General features: G+C 48.9%; 1 protein-coding gene across 1 annotated transcript in view; it reads right to left on the reverse strand.

The window, feature by feature from the left end:
• ift70 (intraflagellar transport 70) overlaps positions 1 to 18,289 on the reverse strand; it is a 228,878-nt gene that overhangs the window by 97,348 nt on the left and 113,241 nt on the right. The window contains exon 11 of the mRNA XM_078558310.1: positions 445 to 498. Within this exon, the coding sequence (XP_078414436.1) occupies positions 445 to 498 (54 nt within the window). The remainder of the gene's footprint in view (positions 1 to 444; positions 499 to 18,289) is intronic.

Below are 18,289 nucleotides of genomic sequence, written 5' to 3' on the forward strand. Positions count from 1 at the left end.
CTTGAAGTGAGTAGCTTTTAGGCCATTTCAGAGGGCAATTAAGAGTCAATCACAGAGCTGCGGGTCTGGAGTCACATGTAGGCCAGAGCAGATAAGCACAGCAGGATGTTAGTGAACCAGATGGTTTTTTATGACAATCAATGATAGTTTCATGATCACCATTACTGGAACTAACTTTCAATTCCAGATTTTTATTAATTAATCATTCCATGGTGGGGTTTGAATTTACATCCCCAGGGCATTAACCTGACTAGTCAATTGACATTACCGTTACACAATCATCTCCCCCTTATCCCACAGTGTTAATTGCAAAGCCTATTTTTAATTAATACTGTTTACTCTCTGCTTAATACGTGAAAATATAATTGTATTGGGTGAAGTATAAGGCAGGTTTCAGAATTCAAAAAAATATTAGAGACCTTTAGAGAAAAAACAAGTTCTCACCTCTTCTGGTGCTGTCTGGCAGGTTATCATGGCATCCAAGAACTCATACAAGTACTGCACAATAAAAAAAATCCAGTCAATTATACAGACATTAATCAACCTTGTAAAGTATTAATCTAGTCAGACATGACAATTTTGACCATTTTTTCTTTGGACAATATAAACTTGTACTGGAGTGCTGCTTTGGGTGTATTAGAGTACTTAAGTTGGAGTTTGGTGAGTGAGGGAATTTTAATTCCATGTAAAGCCTAGTCTTTTCTTTAATTTACTAATTAACTAAAAGTTGTTCTTTGGGTTGGGAGAAGTTGAGTTTTATTCCAGCTTTAGAACAGAGGTATACAGGCTGTGAGCAGCTACAGCTGGTTAATTAGATAGCTGGCTTAAAATGGTTTTCAGAAGCTTGAATCAGATGCATAAAAACAGACCTTTTTCACTGCTGCCTTGTCTGCACTGGAGTGCTGCTTTGTATGCATTAGTGTGGGTGGGTAGGTGGGTAGGTAGATAAAGAGGTAAGCATGTGCTCCTTTCTTTTACTACCTTTTTTTCAGCCTCCAGTAGCTGGCTCTTACATTGCTATAGGGGAAGAAGCTGATTGATGAGTGGCTGGTAAATTATTCTACTTAATCTAATTGCAATAAATAGTTTTTAAAGTTATTGAATGATAAAGTCCCCCACAGGAGGTTGGTGAGCAAAATTAAAGCATATAGGATAGGAAGCAATATACTGGCATGGATTAAGGGTCAGTTAGCAGGCAGAAAACAGAGAGTAAGAATAAATGGGTCATTCTCCTGTTGGCAGCCTGTGACTAGTGGGTAGGGACCCAGCTTTTCACAATATATATCAATGATTTGGATGTGGGGATCAAATGTAATATTTCCAAGTTTACAGATAACATAAAACTAAGTGGGAATGTGTGTTGTGAGGAAGGTGCAAAGAGGGTTCAAGAGGATTTGACCAGACTTAGTGAGTGGGCAAGAACATGGCAGATGGAATATACTGTGGAAAAATGTGGGGTTATCCACTTTGGTAGGAGGAACAGATGTGCAGAGTATTTCTTAAATGGCAGGAGATTAGAAAGTGTAGATGGTGCAAAGAGACCTGGGTGTCCTTGTCAATAAGTCAAGAAGCTAACAGGCAGGTGCAGCAGGAATTAGGAAGGCTAATGGAATGTTAGCCTTTATCGCAAGACGATTTGAGTACAGGAGTAGCGAAGTCTTGCTTCAATTGTATAGAACCTTGGTTAGACCACGCCTGGAGACTGTGTGCAGTTTTGGTTTCCTTACCTTAGGAAGGATATTATTGCCAGAGGGAGTGCAACAAAGGTTCACCAGACTGGTTCCTGGGATGGCGGGACTGTTTCATGAAGAGAGATTGGGGAAACTGGGCCTGTATTCTCTAGAGTTTCAAAGACTGAGAGGTGATCTCATTGAAATCTACAAAATACTTAAAGGGATAGACAGCTAGATGCAGGTCAGATGTTTCCCCTGGTTAGGGGAATCTAGAACCAGGGGACACGATTTCAAAATAAGGGGGAAGCCACTGACAGCTGAGATGAGGAGATTTTATTTTACTCAGAGGGTTGTGAATCTTTGTAATTCTCTACCCCAGAGGGTTGTGGAAGCTCATTCATTGAGTATGTTTAAAGTAGAGATTGACAAATTTCTAAATGCCAATGATGTAAAGGGATATGGGGACAGTGTGGGAAAAGTGGATGATCAGCCATGATGGTATTGAATGGCGAAGCAGATTTGATAGGCTGAATGGCCTACTCCCACTCCTATGTTCCAAAAGTATAATTAATTGACAGAATTAGGCAGGGGAGGGGATAGTGTAGTGGTTATGTCGCTGGACTAGTAATCCAGACCCAGGGTAATGCTCTGGGTTCAAATCCCACCACAGCAGATGGTGGAATTTGAACTTAATAAAAATCTGGAATTAAATTCTAATCACCATGACCAATGTCCAGACCCACACAACGTGGTTTACTCTTAAATGTCCTCTGAAATGGCCTAGCAAGTTGTATCAAAACGGCTACAAATTCTCAAAATAGGAACGAAACCGGATGGACCAACTGGCATCGACCTAGGCACCAGAAATGACAATGGTCCTGCAAAGTCCTCCTTACTAACATCTGGGAGCTAGTGCCAAAATTGGAAGAGCTGTCTCACAGACTAGTCAAGCCTAGGCGTACAGCTGTCTCCCAGACTAGCTTGATGGAGTCATAATCTTACAGATAATGTCCCAGACACCACCATCCTGTCCCACTGGCAGGACAAACCCAGCAGAGGTGGTGACACAGTGGTATACAGGGGGTTGCCCTGGGAGTCCTCAACATTGACTGTACACCTCATGAAGTCTCATGGTATCAGACCAAACAGGGGCAAGGAAACCTCCTGCTGATTACCATGTACCTCAGCTGATGAATCCGTGCTCCTCCATGTTGAATACCACTTGGAATAAGCATGGACAGTGGCAAGGGTGCAGAATTTACTCTCCATCACCAAGAGTGGCTCAGTAGCACCACTACTGGCTGCGTCCTAGAGGGCATAGCCGTTAGACTGGGTCTGTGGCAGATGGTGAGGGAACCAATAAGAGGAAAAAACATACTTGACCTCATCCGCACCAACCTGCCTGCCGCCGATGCGTCTGTCCTTGACCTTATTGATAGGAGTGATCACCGCACAGTCGTTGTGGAGACAAAGGCCCGCCTTCACATAAAGGATACCCTCCATTGTGTTGTGTGACACTACCTCCATGCTAAATGGGATAGGTTTCGAACAGATCAGCAGCAGAATTGTACTCAAACACAATCTGTAACTTCATGGCCTGGCATATCCCCCACTCTACCATTACCATCAAGCCAGGGGATCAACCCTGGTTCAATGAAGAGTGCAGGAGGGCATGCCAGAAACAGCACCAGGCATACCTAAAAATGGGGTGTCAACCTGGTGAAGCTATAACTTGGGTGCCAAACAGCATAAGCAGCAAGTGATAGGCAGAGCTAAGTGATCCTACAGCCAACGGATCAGATCTAAGCTCTGCAGTCCTGCCACATCCAGTCGTGAATGATGGTGGACAATTGAACAACTCACTGGAGGAGGATACCACAAATATCTCCAGCCTCAATGATGGGGGAGCCCAGCGTATCAATGCAAAAGATAAGGCTGAAGCATTTGCTACAATCGTCAGCCAGAAGTGCTGAGTGGATGATCCATCTCGGCCTCCTCTGGAGGTCCCCAGCATAACAGATGCCAGTCTTCAGCTAATTCGATTCACTCCATGTGATATCAAGAAACGGCTGAAGGCACTGGATACTGCAAAGGCTATGGGCCCTGACAATATTCCGGCAATAGTACTGAAGACTTGTGCTCCAGAACTTTCCACACCCATGCTGTTCCAGTACAGCTACAACACTGGCAACTGCCCGACTATGTGGAAAATTGCCCAGATATGTCCTGTACACAAAGCAGGACAAATCCCACCAGGGCGATTACCGCCCCATCAGTCTAGTCTCGATCATCAGTAAAGTGACGGAAGGGGGCATCACCAGTGCTCTAAATGGCATTTGCCTAGCAATAACCTGCTCACTCAGTTTGGGTTCCACCAGGGCCACTCAGCTCCTGACCTCATTACAGCCTTGGTTCAAACATGGAAAAAAGAGCTAAATTCCCGAGGTGAGATGAGAGTGACTGCCCTTGACATCAAGGCCAAATTTGAACGAGTGTGGCATCAAGGAACCCTAGCAAAACTGGAGTCAATGGGGATCAGGGGGAAAACTCTCTGCTGGTTGGAGTCATACCTAGCACAAAGGAAAATGGTTGTGTTGTTGGAGGTCAGTCATCTCAGCTCCAGGACATCAATGCAGGAGTTCCTCAGGGTAGTGTCCGAGGCCCAACTATCTTCAGCTGCTTCATCAGTGAACTTCCTTCCATCATAAGGTCAGAAGTGGGGATTGTGCAATCATCAATGAACAACGTTCAGCACCATTTGTGACTCCTCAGACACTGAAGCAGTCCATGTCCAAATTCAGCAAGACCTAGACGATATCCAGGCTTGGGCTGACAAGTGGCAAGTAACATTCATGCCACACAAGTGTCAGGCAATGACCACCTCCAACAAGAGAGAATCTAACCATCACCTCTTGACGTTCAGTTGCATTACCATCACTGATTCCCCAATATCAACATCCTGCGGGGGGTTATCATTGACCAGAAACTGAACTGGACTAGCCATATACATACTGAGGCTATAAGAGCAGGTCAGAGGCTAGGAATCGTGCGACAAGTAACTCACCACCTGACTCCCCAAAGCCTGTCCACCATCTACAAGGCACAAGTCAAGAATGTGATGGAATACTCCCCACTTGCCTGGATGAATGCAGCTCCCACGACACTTAAGAAGCTTGACACCATCCAATACAAAACAGCCCACTTGATTGGCACCGCATCCACAAACATTCTACATATATATTACTTTTCACATTCAGGATAGGAATTCCAAAGGTGCATGCTACACATCAATTTGCTGCTGCAGCTTGTAGCTACTCCTAGCAGATCTGCTGTCTGTCTCGCGCCACACTCACACATCTATTGTAGCTCATCTGCAACTGCTCTGTACCATTTGTCATCCAGCTACGCCAAGGATGGCCCATCTTCCTGCTGCCCTTCACTTTTCCCTCTAGGAGAGATCTCTGTAGCTGTAGCTTTTCAGCTCTGATCAAATGGCTGAAATACAGGCACTTACTTAGAATTCTTTTTGTTCTTGCAATTTCTTCATTTCTCTTATGGTCTGCTAATGGAATTTTTAGCGTATGTCTTAGCCTCCACATTTCAAAGGTATTTTCTTCCACAGATCTCCATTTATTCCTTTATTCTTCCATGGGATATGGGCATCACTGGCAAGGTCAGCATTTGCTGCCCATCCTTAATCGCTTTTGAAATGAGTGGTTTGGCAGGGACACTTCACATTGTCAATCACATTGCTATGTGGTTGGAGTCACGTAGGCCAGACCAGATAAGGGTGGCAAATTTCCTTCCCTAAATGGTATAACTATAGTGGGTGCAGGAGCAGAAGGACATGGGTGTACATGTGAAAAAGTCATGGAAGGTAGCAGGACAGGTTGAAAGCACGGTTAATAAAGCTTCATGTACCAGATGGACTTTTACAACAATCGATGATAGTATCATGGTCACCATGACTGAGGCCAACTTTATAATTTCAGATTTATTTATTGAATTCAAATTCCACCAGCTGCCATGGTGGGATTTGAACCCATGGCCCCAGGGTCTCAGTGACATTGCCACTATGCCACCACCTCCCCATGTCCAGGTCAAATTACCAAACTAAAAATCTAAATGAGCAAATAGAATAAAAATCCAAGAAACTGCACAAGGTTGTGGTTCTGCTGCACAGTGAATATATTTTTCTCATATGATTGAGAAAGATTCTTGAATACATTGAGCATTTTTAAAACCTCGGAATTGATCTCTCTCTCAAAAGGCCAGCATTGGAGTCCAATACTGCATCAGCTACAAAAACAAAAATTGCTGGAAAAACTCAGCAGGTCTGACAGTATCTGAGGAAAGAAAGACAGAGTTAATGTTTTGAGTCTGTATGACTCTTCTTCAGAACTCAGAACTGGATCAGCTATGCCAGTTCAGCCTTCTACAAACCACAGTGAGTATTTGACAGCAAAGACTCCGTATGTCACAGAGCAGTTGTCGTCACCAAACTCCTGTATTGCCACGAGACCTGGACTGTGACACTTAACAGTGTTAGAGAAATTCCAAAAGCAATGCTTCTGCCGCACCCTCTGCATTCAACAGATGGACAGGAATCTGTCTGGATGGCTGAAAATTGATCCTTTCATTTGTGGAAACAGTTTCTCCCTATCTACTCTGTCCAGACCCCTGGTGATTTTCAATATCTGTATCAAATCTGGGGCTCGATTTCTGCTCCCATCAGCGGTGGGCAAGTGGGGAAAATATCATAGGAGTGCAAAAGTCAGGTTTCCCGTTGTCCAATAACTCAGTCCTCCCCCATAATCCTTGATTGGCATGAAAAAAGATTCTGACTGTCTGCTCCAAACTTCACTGGCGGCCTGCATTTCCCACTGCGCCATGTTGGGAAAAGCATTCGAGAACATTTGAATGTCATGAATACTCATTATGAAGGCAGCTCACTGGAATCACACCCCCACACTGGATCAAAAGACCATGCTGGCATCCAATGGACCAGCATCATTCACAATTGGACATAACGGACATGCACCTGGTGAACTGCACTTCATTCTTGGCTTTGAAGTATGTTCACCCACCTTACATTGCACATCACTCCCAGCTCCTCAGACTCCTTGCCGGGCTGCACAGGCAACAGAACAACAATTTCAGTGGTTTCAGAGCCCAGGCTCTAGGTATCAGACCAGCAGTAAGGTGGGGATGGGGGTGGATGGGGGGGTGGATTTGAAATTAACTGGAAGACAGAAGCTTGTCTGGCAGCGGGGGTGGGGTGGGGGAGAAGACAGGAGAGAAGGAAGGGAAACGGCTCGAGGACAAAGACCTGACTTCGGTCGGGTGGGGGTGGTGTGGGGGGGAATGCGGAACATCCTCTGGGCCAGAATGGGAATTGAGTCTAAGGCTGAAGATCAAAAGCAAGTCAAGCCAAAAAGGGCAGTGAGCCGAGTAAAGAAGTGCTTCAGTTTACATCGCTGACTTTGCAAATACTGACCTTGTCCCGGTCCAGGGAGAGGGATGGCATGTCAGTCCACTGTCAGTCATGCCCAGGAACGTGCACAGGGCCTGATCACCACCTCATGCACGTCAGTCAGGGAGGGTGCGACTTCGAGCATAATGCTTTGTTTTTTCTTCATTCATGGGATGTGGGCTTCGTTGGCTGGGCCAGCATTTATTGCCCATCTCTAATTGCCCTTGAGGAGGTGGTGGTGAGCTGCCTTCTTGAACTGCTGCAGTCCATGTGGTGTAGGTACACCCACAGTGATGTTAGGGAGGGAGTTCCAGGATTTTGACCCAGCGACAGTGAAGAAATGGTGTGACATTTCCAAGTCAGGATGGTGACTTGGAGGGGAACTTCCAGGTGCTGGTGTTCCCACCAATCTGCTGCCCTTGTCCTTCTAGATGGTAGTGGTTGTGGGGCTGGAAGTTGCTGTCCAAGGAGCCTTGGTGAGTTCCTGCAGTGCATCTTGTAAGACACTGCTGCTACTGTGCGTCAGTGGTGGAGGGAGAGAATGTTTGTGGATGGGGTGCCAATCAACCGGGTTTGCTTTGTCCTGGATAGTGTCAAGCTTCTTGAGTGTTGTGGGAGCTGCACTTATCCAGGCAAGTGGGAGTATTTCATCACACTCCTTACTTGTTCCTTGTATATGGTGGATAAGTTTTGGGGAGTCAGGAGGTGAGTTACTCGTCGCACGATTCCTAGCCTCTGACCTGCTCTTGTAGCCACAGTATTTATATGGCTAGTTAAGTTTCCATTCAATAATAACCCCCCCCAGGATATTGATAGTGGGGGATTCAGTGATGGCAATGCTATTCAACGTCAAGGGGTGATGGTGATGGCGTAAAATTCACACTCTAATGTTCAGGTAAATTTTCTTCAGCAGTATGTTTCCAGTCCAACAAGAAAGGACTGCTCCAGGTGAGAGATGGCCCCCAAAAGCAGAAAGAGTGCAGCCCCCAAGTTTAGTGACATCTTGCTGAGTCACCTTCTGGAAGGTGTCGAGAGCCGCCGTATCCTTCTATACCCTGGGGATGGCTGGCGGAGGTCCAACCACCCAGCTTGGGAGGAGGTGTCTGTGGCAGTGAATGCCACCTCTAGCCCACAGGAGAACAGTGATACAGTGCTGCAAGCAAATGAATGAACTCATCCGCACAGCCAGGGTAAGTCAACCTTCTCATCCCTCTCAGCTCACATTCTCATAAGCCACTCACATATTTGCATGACAGTCCACAGGGATCTCACACACTACCAGCACAAGGGATATCACCACTCACTCTCCCACACACACCCTGACGTCTCCACCTGGTTTCACATCCTGTGCAGTTTGCGTCTTCATCCTGTACATGGCTCCACTCAGCACCCAAACAAGGCAGGCATCCTGATCATTTGTTTTGGCATGCTTCCTGTTTACACGCTCTCCATCTGTCTCCATGCAGGCCAAGCTTGCCCACAATAACAGGGAGAGGTCCCAAACCAGTGGCGGGACGCCAGAGATCATGGCCCTCACCCAGTATTAGGAGCTTGCAGTACACCTGGCTGGAGAGGACCGGGACTGTGCCTGCGGTGACGGTGAGGTCGGTGGGGCACATCTAAATGAAGACCCTGCATCAGCTGATCCTGCAGACTGTGAGGCTGAATGCAATGTGGTGTTTTGATGCCATGCACTAATTATCTCTACCCTCTTTCATAGGCACTTTTGCCAAGTGCCCTAGCGCCCTGAGAGCCAGCCCCTCATCTCCAGCCCCCTTGACACCTCAATGAGGATCCTGAGGACACAGCAAATGGAGGACAGTCACAGCGTTTAGCCACATCCTCCACCAGCGCAAATCTCGATCTAGAGCAGGCTCAGGTTCACAGTCTGGTGAGCACAGCCCAAATTTTGGTCCACAGCAAGCGGGGGCAGGGACATCCAAGGTCACAGGCACTCTGGAGGCCAGGATTCTGCTGAGTCCGAGTCAGATGACGAGCCTCCAGACTCGGTCTTAAGGCAGATGTTGGTCCTGCAGCGAAAGACAATGGAATATTAGGCAGGGTTGTCAGATACATTTCAGAGATTTCAAGGTACGATGGAGGAGTCCCTCCACGTTCAGTCTGAGGTCAGTGTGCCTGCGTGCCAGGACACAGAAGTCAACACCAGTAGTTTGGTGGTCACCATACGTCCTGCACTGCACCAGGAGCTGCACTCCATTGCTGTAGGCATTGGTGGAATCTATCAGTGGCTAAGCAAGAGGAGACCAGGGCACCTCAAATCTCACTCCAGGTGCCCCTTCTCCTCAGGGAGACAGCCATGGGCCCTCGAGGACCAGCAGCTGGACGTGCCGGGGCCATCCACCCATGTGTACTCTCTGTCATCCCTGGGGGTCTGCAATCTAAAAGGTCATACCCTGAGGTTCTGCGCGCTCCTGTCTGCCTTAAGATGATACAGGCAACATTAAATGCAGCCTCCATTTTCTTCACGTTCTCCCCTCTGTTGGATCGTTGAAATAAAAACATGAGGTCTCCAAAGATTCTTTCTCTAGTGAATGACTGTGGCTTTAAGGGCTTGCTTACAGTATAGGCACATATTAGCTAATGCAGTCGTGGCCATGGCAACCAACGCTCTGTGTCGTAGTATCCTCCCCACCATTCCCTTGCCCCATCTCAGTGACCTACGGCTATGGGATGGACTTGACCAGGCACTTGGGTGGCCTGAATTTATTCCAGTTACACATTACTGAACAACTACATCCTTTGCAATACACATGAGGGCAGATGTTCTGTGAGGGCATGTGATTGTTTTTGGGGGGCCTGGGATTCCCATCCCTGAACCTGGCAGCAATGAGGTTGTGAGGCAGTGTTTCCAAAAGACTTCTCTGGCTTGTCCAGGTGCCCACTTGTTTTTGGAGTCACTATCACAGAGGAGAATAGCCATGATTGCTGTAAAGGGTTACTGCACAGAGATCGATAATTGGAACTAATCTCGCATGAACGTGCTTTTACATTGATGGCTCATTATTGCTTATGTTGTAACAGTGATGCTCCTAATATGTCTCAGCTGTGCATTCCTCCTCATTTGGGAATACAGATTTCAGATGGGTGCCCCTTTTAATTTCCCCCCACAGTGCTGTGAGCCACTCCTCCCAGATGCCCTAACAGCCCTCCCCAGTAGCGTTGTTTTTAGTTTCATTTTCCACTGCTCCATTGCTTCACGTTCCAGATGGTGGTCCTCAGACTTTATTACCAGACCAGCTTCGACCCTCCCTATATGACCATGCAAATCCCTCCCATCATACTGGAAGAGCATAACGTTCAGGTTTCCCTCCCTCAGTCCTCAGTACTCTCAGTCCTCTCCCCGTAATTCTGGATCCCATTGTTGTAGCGGTTGATATCCGTGTTACCCCCTGAGTTGTTTGAGGTGGATGTTCCTATGATCCATGTAGACCATACCCTTCCCCATCTTGAGGCTTACGATATTGTGATATATAGGGACCACCCCCCACCCCTCAATGAGACTACCAAGTGCCCGCCCCTACAATACCTGTTCCCAATCTAGAGGCTGCAGATGCCCCTCCTGATAGCGACTGTGCCATCTGCAGCCGAGTACTATGCCATGTCTGATGTACTGACCACACCCTCTGCACAACATACTGGGCACTACTTACAGTGGGCTGATCTGCCCTCCCCCTCCCTGGACTGGGACAAGGACCGCCTTTTCAAGCTCAAATCACTACTTAAGCACTTTAGTCAACTGTCTTGCCATTCTGCCTAGGACTCCCTTGAGACAGCTGCCCTTAACTCTCTTTATTATCTGGCCACAAGATTTCATTGCCCCCAGTCTTCCCCCTCACTCCCAGTCATGTGAGTGCGTCTAACATTCCTCAGTCTTGCCCAACACCCCCCGCAGTCAAGTCTTTGGCCTCCAGCTCCTTCCCCTGCTTCTGTTTTGTCTCCCCCCACATAGCCAGACCTTTAACCGTAGCACCTTAGAACCCACTCCTCCCTTTCCACTGGTCCGGTATATGGAGCCCTGCCTGAGATAGCCCCCTGAAGCCAATGTGCTGAAGCCTGGCATGGAGTCTGTGGAGGCACAAGCACAGCGCAATGCAAGGTAGTCATGAGTGAAGTGCAGTTCGCCAGGTGCACATTGTTCATACCTGGTTGTGATGCACGTCGGTCTAATGAGCGGTCGGCGTGGCCTTTTGATCCAGTGTCGGGGCGTGATTCCGGTCAGCTACCTTGGTAACGAGCATTCATGATATTCTACTGTATTTAAATGGCCTTCCGATGTGGCTTGGCGGGAAATGTGACCAGCCATTGAAGGCTGCAGCGGACGATCGCAACATGTTTTCCCACCGATGGGAAACTGACTTCTTGGCTCCTGCCATGGCCAGCAGCAGAAAGTCCCAGCCCTTGATTTTGATTTTGGACGGGCTATTCTGGTGCCACCAGCGGTGGGCATCATCATGGGCGGGACAAGAAGATATTGCGGTCAACCAAAAATCAGTTTCCCACCGGTGCAAACAGGGCCATTCAGCTCCTGACCTCATTACAGCCTTGGTTCAAACATGGACAAGAGAGCTGAACTCCCAAGGTGAGGTGAGAGTGACTGCCCTTGACATCAAGGCAGCATTTGACCGAGTGTGGCATCAAGGAGCCCTAGCAAAACTGGAGTCAATGGGAATCAGGGGGAAACCTCTCCGCTGGTTGGAGTCATACTTAGCACAAAGGAAGATGGTTGTGGTTGTTGGAGATCAGTCATCTCAGCTCCAGGGCATCACTGCAGGGGTTCCTCAGGGTAGTGTCCTCGGCCCAACCATCTTCAGCTGCTTCATCAATGACCTTCCTTCCATCATTGACGCAGTCCATGCCCAAATGCAGCAATATCCAGGCTTGGGCTGATAAGTGGCAAGTACCATTCGTGCCACACAAGTGCCAGGCAATGACCATCTGCAACAAGAGAGAATATAATCATCGCTTCTTGACGTTCAATGGTATAACCATCACTGAACCCCCCTGCCCAGTATCAACATCCTGGGGGTTACCATTGACCAAAAACTGAACTTTCTAGCCATATAAATACTGTGGCTACAAGAGCAGGTCAGGGGCTAGGAATCCTGCGATGAGTAACTCACCTCTTGACTCCCCAAAGCCTGTCCACCATCTACAAGCCACAAGTCAGGAGCGTGATGGAATACTCCCCACTTGCCTGGATGAGTGCAGCTCCCACAACACTCAAGAAGCTTGACACCATCCAGGACAAAGCAGCCCTGATGATTGGCACCACATTCACAAACATTCACTCCCTCCACCATCGACGCAGTGTGTACCATCTGCAAGATGCACTGCAGGAATTCACCAAGGCCCCCAAAGACCACGACCACTGCCATCTAGAAGGACAAGGACAGCAGATAGATGGGAATACCATCACCTGGAAGTTCCCCTCCAAGTCACTCACCATCCTGACTTAGAAATCTATCACCAATCCTTCACTGTCACTGGGTCAAAACCCTGGAACTCCCTTTCTAATAGCACTGTGGGTGCTGTGGGGGCAACGTGATGGGGGATGGAAAGGCCTAAAATGCAGGGGCTTGACTTGGGCGGGGTGTGGTGGGGGGGGGCAGTGGTTGTGAGACAAGGCAGAGGCAAGGGTAGGTGCTGGACGGCAAAGACTTGATTTGGGGAGAGAAAGGCTGGGGAAGGGTGCACGCAGACACACGACAGTAAAGGACTGGGGAAGGATGCACACAGACACATGACTGGGGCAGGAAGTTATTCAGGGCCCGAAAGCAGACAGGCCTCAGAAATAGCACAAGAGGTAGTCGGGGTCAGAATACAGACAGTTCTGGTTTCTGGTTTCATACTGGACCGCAGCACATTCATATTCAGGGAAGGCATCTGCAACCTATGGATGGAAAAGAGGCAATGTAGGGGCAGGCACTTGATGGTCTCATTGGGGGCAGGAGGAGTGGGGTCTCTGTAGGTCATAGTGCAATAGGCCTCAAGATGGTCAGGTCTACATAGGTCATTGGGATATCAACATCAAAGGGTTCAGGGGTAGGACAGAGATATCCACGACTATAACTCTGGGATCAAGGATTAGAGGGGGAGGAAGAAGAGTGGTTGGAGGGAGGAAAACCTGAACGTGATGCTCCTCCAGCATGATGGGAGGAGTTTCCACAGTCACAGGGAGAGGGTCGAAGCTGGTCTGGTAGTAGAACCTCAGCACCACCATTTTCCAAACTGAATCGATGACGCAGTTGAAAAAGTAAGTATGAAAACATTTGCCAGGGGAGGACTCTCAGGGCTTGTGGGAGGAGTCGACCACTGCACTTGTGGGTCGGTTGAAGTGGCACCCGGCTAAATTCTCACTTTCCTAATGGAGAGGAAGGCACAGCTAAGACATGATGGGGGAGCAGTCAAAAGCCAACTTAGGGAATTAGTGCCTGAACTCTTATAGCATATTCATGCGTGACTATAATTCTGATTTGGGCCATTGTACCATTGCCTTGCAAAGATCCTTTGTCCAACTCGTGGGAAATCTCGACTATCACAAGGAACCAATAGAAAAAGGGCCACAGGCCAAAATGCAGATGCCTAGTGGCCGTAAGACCTCTAAACCTTGCAGCTGGCAGGTTCAGATATTGAAACCCCCCACCCACCCACAACGGATTCTCATTCCATCACTGAGAGTTGAGGCTGTTGTGTAAACCAAAGGATACAGTCTGAGAGTGCCTTGCCTGAGGCTTCTAGTGCCTGGCAGAATTCTTTCAGATCCAAGCCCCTGTGTCAAAGCACTTGCATTTGCTGGGGTGAGGTGGTGGGTCCGCTTCAGGTGATCCTGAAGGCTGTAATAGTGCTGCAAACGGACTAAGTGGGGATGCAATGGCTGCAATGAAAGTAACCCATTGGCTCCACAGTCACTCCCTAGTAAGCAACAGGAAGATGACCTTTGGAGACTTATGCCCAATCATGTTTCTGTTCAATGTTCCTGCAGGGATGAGCACGAGGGAAATATGGATGGCACAGCCAACGTTGTGTTCATCCTGGCAATCAGACAATTAAGAAGGAAGAGAAGGGCCTGTCACTGGCAGGCTGGGCAAAGGGAAGAGCCTCACCCTGATGAACGAGGGCCTGCTGGTCCCCCTCAACACCCAGAAGCTGAGGCTCACAGACCCAGTGAGCGGAGGTGTTTTTACGACCAGGAGACATTTCTCATACCTCCAGATGAGCGAGAGACAGTGCCATCACATGTCTAGGGATGTGGTGGCTCACACCTGCCACATTCTCCAGGAGGAGTTGATGCTGCATGGACTGGGAGACCATCCATTGCTAATGGCTCTCAAAGTGACCGCTGCTTTGAACTTCTTTGCGAGTGGCTCTGTCCAGGGCTCCAGGGGGGACCTCTGTGTGATTTCTCAATCTGTGTGATCCGCTCACAAATGTATCAAAAAGGTCACTCACACCCTATTTAACAAGGCTCACAATTACATTCATTTCTCCCTAGAAGAAGCCAGCCAGGCTGCCAGAGCTCTCGGCTTTGCTGCGATCCCTGGATTCATACGGGTGCGCCATCAGCTGCACTCATGTGGCTTTAAGAGTTCCCTGGCAGCAGCCACTCCGACAGGAAAGGGTTCCACTCTCACAATGTGCAGCTGGTCTGCAATCACCACAAGCAGATTATTCAGGTAATGGTGAGTTACCCTGGGAGCTCCCACAACTCGAACATCTTGAGTCACTTGCAGCTGCCACGGATCTTCGGGGTCCTCAGTGAATCCAGGGTTGGCTCCTCAGTGACAAAGGCTGCCCACAAAAGATGTAGCTGATGACGCCTGTTCAGCGGTCACAAAGTGCTTCAGAGGAAGGTATAACGCTGCTCATGCTGCAACACACTCCTTGCTAGCGCAGACCACTGGCATTTTGAAGATGCATTTCTGCTGTCTGGCTAGGTCAGGTGGCACTCTCCTGTACACTCCCCAGGGGGTTTCACGCACCATCGTGACTTGCTGCACCCTACACAACCTGGCTCCAAAGTGGGGGATTGTCTTGCCAGTTGCTGAGATGGAGGAGCTGCACGTGTCCTCTGATGATGAGGACATGAAAGAGCTGAGCGCAAGGAGGGCGAGGAAGCTGAGGGTACAGAGGAAGGGGCCATAGCACGGGTCAGACGAGATAGGCATGCACATGAAACGCTATTAGCTGCCAGGTACCAGGGGGATGATGGCAACTAGCTTTAATGATCTTCTTTCAACAATGCCCTCCATGGTGGGTTCACCTTATCACCTTCGTTGCTGTCCTCCTCATCTCATCGCACCACTTCAATCTCTGAATGAGCAGTTACACTCTAGCGTCATGATGTCCTCATCCTAGGAAGTTACAGCAGCCTCAGGAGCGCGTGGCCTTTCTGTAATGTGATAATAACTGCAGCAGGGCATTTCGTGAGCACAGTTGAGATGGTGCAGCCTCTTCATGCATCTCACCAACATTCCACTGTCTATGGCAGCCAAAAAGAGGCTGCAGCAGTACTGCAATCCTCAGTGCACTTGTGACAGTATGCCTGCAGTGTGACAAGACGCCTCAGATAGGTCAATCTTCACTCAGTGGATATCGTCTTCATGTGTGAGGTCAATTCTGAATCCGCACTACGCTTTTTCCGCACAGCTGGTCGCTCATGCAAGGCAAGTGTTGATGCCCCTTCATTACGCTCAGTCCTCAGCATCACAAACATCCTCAGGACATAGTTATCTGTAACTCTCAGTGAAAGATGCAAGGCTGCAGTTCAGCTCACCTTTCAATGGACCTCGAAAACTTCACGAGCAGCATATTCTGATATCATCCTTCCAATTTCCCCTTATACCTAGCCATGGTATTTGTGCTCCCAAAAATGCTGACACCCCCATCTAGGCCTTAAAGACCCAAATTGTTGATAATAAAGAGCACTCATCTGATGTATTGCAGCCTCACTCTGATCCCATTTCAGGGCTACACATTTTCATCCCAACAGTCTGCCACTAGGCACACTGATGCCATTGTTAGTTGCACGTAACCATTTCAATTGACCATCTGAGAGCTGGTAGAGGTTAATGTCAGGAGATGCTAGCCAGACCTTATGGCCCAGCACTGCATCCTACCATGTCCACTTCAGCCATCTGGGGCCTCTGCACACAACTCCTAGGTCACACACTTTTAACCATCTAGCAGGAAACACAAGAACCAACATGTGTCAGTGAGGTGGAAAACTCAAAAACACAGAGGTGGGAAGGTGGGCACTAATCTTGGAGGTGATGTACAAGCGGACATGAGACAACGCTGCAGGCAGACAGGAGCGCATAAGAGCTCCGAGTTCAGGTTCGTTAGGTAAAGCACACTCAAGGCTGACGGAAAGTACATGCAGGACAATGAAGGATGCCCCTTCTCCATGTGGGTCCTCATTATATCCTCTAGGATACACATTGAGCACTCTACAATGCAGAAGCACGAGGGACTAAAGCAGCCTCCAGGTTCTACACTCAGATGAACCTCTGGTGCAGGTCTCAGAGGTGTCTTGGCCAAGCACAAAGTTCTTTAAGGCTGACGCTTCACTCACGTCGGTACTGAACAGAGAATGGACAGAGAGTGATATGAGATGGTTCTCCCCACCTTAGAGCTAAGGGGCATGATGGGACATCTGTGAGGTGGAGTGGCAGTGGGAGAGGAATCTGTGACACTTAAATGACCAAGGAGCATATCAAACAAAAGAGGTATACACAACACGAGAAGTGGAATGAGTGGGAATCTATTTACATTTGTGCAAACTCCATACGGATTGTGAACACCTGAGCAACCTTGGTGCTCCTAGCATTTCTTAATTTTTCTAATCATCACGCGATACCTTGGTGCATCCCTGACATTCACATTAGAGGTGGAGGCAGCCTGCTGACTGCTATGCCCATTGTCTGCGATGACCTTGGTGGGCATCTTCTGGAGGGCTGAGGCCTGGAGGGTCTCCTGCTGTGGGGCAGGTGCACCCTCCTCAGTCTGTGCAGGTGCAGCTGATGGGGTCACATGCAGAGGCGATTGGGATCAGCTGACACTCTCGGAGTCACCTGGGTGGATGGTCTTGGGATATCCAGCTGCTGCCGTTCGTCCCTATGGGCACCCGAGGGCCCCTGGCTGACTCCTCCAGGAGAAGGTGCACCTGGAGCGAAGTGCCCAGCCCCCCTCTCGCCTAGCCACTGATGGACCCCACCTACAGCTAGAGTGATGGAGTGCAACTCCTGGAGCACATCAGGCCCTTTGTCCTGGACCAAGATCTCCATGGCGGTCACTACCCTACCAGAGTTCACCTCGGTGTGCTGGTATGTCGACGCAATGACCTCAGGCTGAATGAGGACGGACCACATCTGACATCCCTGTTTGATGTTCATGTTCTGTCATTACAGCTCCAACATCTGTGTTAGGGCCGAGTCCAGAGGCTCATCATCTGACTCAGACTCAGCAGGACCCTGGCCTCTAGCAGTCCTCCAAGTGTACAACACCTTGGATGTCCCTGCCTCCGCCTACTGTGGACCAGAATCAGGGATGTGCTTACCAGATGGTGATCCCGAGCCTGCACTAGAACTAGGTCGAGGTGTGTGTTTCTGCACTGGTGGAGGGTGCAGGTGAATGCTGTGATAGGTCTACATCTTGTGGGTCTTCAGGATCCTCATCCGAAGTGGTATGGGGGCTGGGGCTGATGGGCTGGCTGCCGGTGGGCCTCTTTCACTTCCCGCTGGTGCCCGTCAAAGAGAGAAGAGATAATTAGTAATTTGCTGCATAGTCACCAACATTACAAAGCACTCTTAGTTTTGGCGGGTGTCCGATGAGCTGGTGATGGGTCCTCACTTGCTTGGGAGAGGCCAGTTTCACCCTTGGCATAGGCATGGTCCCGGTACTTGCCTGCCAGCTCAGCCGCATGCTTTTCAAATTGAGTGAGGGGCCTGAGCTCAGGCAACCCCTTCGGTCTGGGATTTTTCCCTTTTAGTTGTGGGCGAACTTCTCTTGCATAAACACAGATGAACAGACTGTGAGCAGGACAGATGCCAAGGCAGATGATAAGGATGCCTACCTTCTGTGGGTGCTGGGTGGACCTGTGTAAAGGCTGAGGATGCTAGCTGCA

Source organism: Cetorhinus maximus, chromosome 15 (assembly GCF_964194155.1).
Source record: "Cetorhinus maximus chromosome 15, sCetMax3.hap1.1, whole genome shotgun sequence".
In the NCBI taxonomy this organism is placed as follows: Eukaryota; Metazoa; Chordata; class Chondrichthyes; order Lamniformes; family Cetorhinidae; genus Cetorhinus; species Cetorhinus maximus.